General features: G+C 47.7%; 1 protein-coding gene across 1 annotated transcript; it reads right to left on the bottom strand.

Moving 5' to 3' along the window:
* Positions 1–2774: 2774 nt before the first annotated feature.
* Positions 2775–4341, bottom strand: LOC133929497 (WRKY transcription factor 22-like). Its single transcript, XM_062376268.1, has 3 exons — positions 3762–4341; positions 3557–3679; positions 2775–3427 (listed from the first exon to the last, which is right to left on the bottom strand). The coding sequence occupies exons 1-3, from the start codon at positions 4154–4156 to the stop codon at positions 3016–3018; spliced, it is 930 nt and encodes a 309-aa protein (XP_062232252.1). The 5' UTR covers positions 4157–4341; the 3' UTR covers positions 2775–3015.

The raw sequence follows: 4341 nt of genomic DNA, 5'->3' as shown, positions 1-4341 counted from the left end.
TGATATAATCTATTCAATTTGTCACTGTATTTATTATTGGGTATTGTTAAAAAACTGAAGAAGCGGCAAGTGATACGTGAGGTGCAACCAAGATCCCAAGCGTGGTGGGCGAAATAGTGAAGGTACAAGCTAGATGGAATGATGGGCGGAAGGCATTGACAACCTAATTGAAGCACCCCGGGTTATCCCACTGCTAAAAATTTTATTATATCAGTCTCTGAATCAGTCGCTGCTAAATATAGGTCTCACAACAGGTGATGTCACAGTCATACAACAAATGGAGTGGTAAAATAACTCCACCAAGATAGTAATACATAAAGGACTATGCTATGTCCTTTGAGAAACATAGTACATGACACCTGATGGCACAACAAGGCTAGTACAGGGGACATGCCACTCCATATGTAACTCGGGTGTAAACGCGACCAAGACTTGTTCGTCAGCCTCATCGTCAGCACCCGTGAAGTCCGGATCTTTCTCTAAAATCATAAGCAAGGGTGAGTACAATTGTACTTAGCAAGTCTCAACCCTTACCCTATATCAAGGGGTATAAATACATGCATAGAATATTGACAATGGTAAGATTGTAAATTTAACTTTTGCGGAAATGTTGAGTTTAAACATGTAAGGGTTCATTTTCATGTGGGTTTTGTGAAACATTATATCATCAGTATTAAATGAGGAGGGGGGGGTCGGTCATGGTGAAAAGTCACCAGGGTCTAAGTTTTAATGTTGCCGGACACCCCATCCACAGTAACCCATGACAAATTACCGGACCTATATAAAAAAATAGGCACACCTTGCCCACTCACTCTCCAAGAAAAACACACACAATTCAAGCTAGTTGATGTGACTGAACCATTGTTCGTCCGTGATTATGGACACGACTATTCGAATAGTTTTACCTTTGTAGAGTGGTACACTTTACCCACAAATTGAGCTTGACAACAAACCACCGTCATAATAGTGCAACTCTACAAAGTTGTTACCCACCATATCATCATCCCACTAGCCGTCTACGGGAGCTAACGAGGGGTTCCTGACCTATACTAGGCCTCCAACCAGGTCGACAAGCCTGTACCTGCTTCCACCTGCTCCATGGTCTCCCGTTGCACTCCTACCTTCGATCGTCTAGTGGACTAGCTGTTGGGGTTTAGACTAAGCCCTGTCACATACAGGCTCGAGTGACTGTACGGTGAAGACTAGGTAAAATATCATACCAACTACATCCTTAATCGAGTCAAGTCAAACATCTCCACACAAGGCCACCACACAGGCGGCAGTTAAACTCTCAATGCATTCCCGAAAGGAATCCTGATTTGTCTCAGCTCTAATAGACTCTGTGTTGTTATTACCTATCCAGTAACCCTTCCCATCCCGATAATTCACACGACACCAAAGCACAAAGTTTCACATATTTCGTAAAACCAAGCAAGATTATGTATGAAATAATCGTAAAGTACATAGCTCTAAGCATACTAGTATCAAGGTGTGCGTCTTAGCGTAGTTATAGTTGCCGAGACGATTGTCCTAGAGTTAACAAGGTTATAAGTCAAAAGTAATATGGTTGGCTACTCTAAAATAGGACACAACTGGCTCAACAATTTAAATTACGCCAATAAGTAATACTTCATGCAATTATTTGATAGAAATGGCTACTACGGTTTGTGGTGATAAAATCTGGGTTCAATATAATCAACGAGGGAAACAAATTGAGACTTGCCTCCGCTGAAGTCCTTGAGGGGGTCCTGCTCGAAGTCTTGCATTCCCGGCTCTCCTCCTCCTCTTCGAATTATCTGGTCTCTAAAACACGAGCACACAAACAACACAAATACACAAATAAATACAAAAAATACACATTAATTTGAAATAATATGAAATTGATGCAAATGGATAGGACTTGAATTTAGAATATCAGTGAAATAATCATCAAAATCGGAGTTGAAACGGAGGAGATATGGACTTCAAAAGTTAGCCGGCAAAATAAAGTTGGGAAAAAGAAAAAGGGGAAATATTCTCTGGAAAAAGGATTTTGGGGAAAAAAAAGTTATTGTGCTATAGACTAGGTTCACGGATCTTGTGGACCGGAGGAGCTCTAGTCTATGGTTCACAGTGGACCGAGGCCATGGACTACGCTGATGTAGCAACTGACTGGGTTAAAGGAGTAGGGCCGGTGCCGAGTGGCTTCGTCGTGGTTGGACACGTGTCGGCAACGGGGCGAGTGGTCATCGTGTGGCACTGAGATGGCAGCATCGGAGAGTCCATGGCGGGGCTCGCCGAAGAGCTCACCGACGGTGGCTCCCAGCCTCTGATTGGACCAAGAGCTGGTCCAGGAGGACCAGCGTGGTACGACGGAGTCGGAGGCGGACAGCTGCCGGAACAGTGCAAGTAGCATCTCTTGTGATGGAGTATTTGGTCTATTAGGAATGATAGAACTTCAACAATTCAGATCCTTCAACTCAAGCAGTTTGGATTCTCTTCAGAAAGGAGTTTGCCATGGCTATCTATAGGGCAAATGGTTCTAGAGCTGACTTAATGGTTCTATGGTTTGCATCTTTAGAATAATATGTATAGGTTTTTTTTTTTGGTTTTTGTCTTTGGTTTATCATCTCCCTTTGTACTTTTATGTTGATCCTACTGTTTCATATAAAAATAAACTCTTTTGATAGCCCAGCAAGCACTCAATCCAGCTATATGTCATTTCAGACATAGATCCAAATGGCATCGTCTTAGGAACAGGACGTGACACACGATGCATTTAACTGTAAGCATCGTCGTATTCATTGAGCCTCGATAAACAATTGAAACATCACGGCCGTCATGCGTGTATAAATTATTCTTCCATTACGAGAGATGTTGCCAAACACACCAGATAAAGCACGGTCAATTACAGTACACCTCGTCTAATTGCATTGCATCACCAAGACACACCAACCTCTCTTAACTGAAGAAGAACGAATAAAAGAGACAATTTGCAGTCAATAATATTCAATAGCTCTAATCAGTTGTCCCCAACTATAGCGACAGCGGGCACCGGCGTCGTAGAACGCCGTCGTCCTCGAAAAAATGCTCGAAGTCGTCATGAAACGTCCCCAAGAAATCATCAAGCGCCATGTCCACTGGCCATAGCGCGTTCTCGCCGTCTGCCGTCTCCACGCTACCGCCGTCCACGGCCATGGGCGACGCGTCGGCGCTATCCTCACGCTTGCCTGACGCCTCGTCCGACGCGCCGTGGGACTGGGACGTCTGGTGGTCAGGGGACGCCGGCATGTGCCGCGTCGTGCCGGCCAGCGCGTTGAGCATCGTCGGCACCGCGTGGCAGTGCTCCGCGATGTACGTGACGATGAGCACCCCGGGCTTCGCCGGGCTGCGCTCCACCAGCTTCCGCGCTATGCACGCCTTCAAGCTGCTGCACTTGTAGTATCCCCTGCCCAAGTGGAAAATTGATCATCGCTAATCACCTGTGCAAACTGCATGCATGTACGAGCCACTGTGCAGCTGTGTACCATATATCGGTGTGCTTAATGGAGAAGGCTGGTACGTGGTGGCTAATTACCGTGGATACGGTGAGCCCTTGATAGGCTTCTGTCCGTACTTGCGCCATGCCCACAGGTCCGTGGAGACGCCGCCGTCGGCCACCGGCACCTCGCACACCACTTTCTTCAACTGGCACTTCTTACTGCATCAAATATTTTCGCAGACCAGTTAGCACCAGTTCTTCACCCGTACAAATCATTGCGCTAAACTGCAGAAGTCTCTACCTCCTTTTAGGCCTGGGAGTGCGAACGCCCGGCTTGCGGCCAGCTGGCTGCTTCCTCAGCTGCATAAGCTGCTGCCCGGACGTCGAGGCAGCCGGGAATGAGATGAACACCTCGTGATCGAGCCCCCGCTCACGGGACGGCGTGATCGAGAACGGCGGCCACGGCAGCTCGTGATCCAAGTCCAAGTAGTCCGGGTCGCACAACGAGGGCACCGCCGGCCGCACCGGTTGCCCGAGGAGCTCCGGGGCCGCCGCACGGCCTACGATGGTGGCTTCGCAGCGAGCCTCCTCGTGCCGAGGCTGCGCCACCTGAGGCTCTGCTCCCGGGCTGCTGCACGCAGCCGTGCCGCAGCTCCTCACGACCGCCTGCAGATCCCAGTCGTTGGAGTACTCCATGAGCAATTCGATCGTAACGATGCTTTCTTTTTTGGCAGAGAAGATGGTGTGTGAGATTTAATTGAGGGGTGGTGAAGTTCATATGGAGGCGTGGTTGACTTTGGTATGGGGGTATGTCAGTGTGTGTGTTTATATAGCGCTTAGTGTAATGGACCTAGCTGTAAAGTCAAACAGAACGGCTCAGG

This window comes from Phragmites australis, chromosome 9 (assembly GCF_958298935.1).
Source record: "Phragmites australis chromosome 9, lpPhrAust1.1, whole genome shotgun sequence".
Classification (NCBI taxonomy): Eukaryota; Viridiplantae; Streptophyta; class Magnoliopsida; order Poales; family Poaceae; genus Phragmites; species Phragmites australis.
Note: the sequence above shows the minus strand (reverse complement) of the source record. Positions and strands in the feature narration are given on the sequence as shown.

Coding starts and splice junctions, on each gene's coding strand:
- LOC133929497 (XM_062376268.1), bottom strand. CDS start 4,156: ATGGAGTACTCCAACGACTGGGATCTGCAGGCGGTCGTGAGGAGCTGC. Junction 3,680..3,761: donor ACTCCCAGGCCTAAAAGGAG/GTAGAGACTTCT, acceptor TATTTGATGCAG/TAAGAAGTGCCAGTTGAAGA. Junction 3,428..3,556: donor AAGGGCTCACCGTATCCACG/GTAATTAGCCAC, acceptor CCACTTGGGCAG/GGGATACTACAAGTGCAGCA.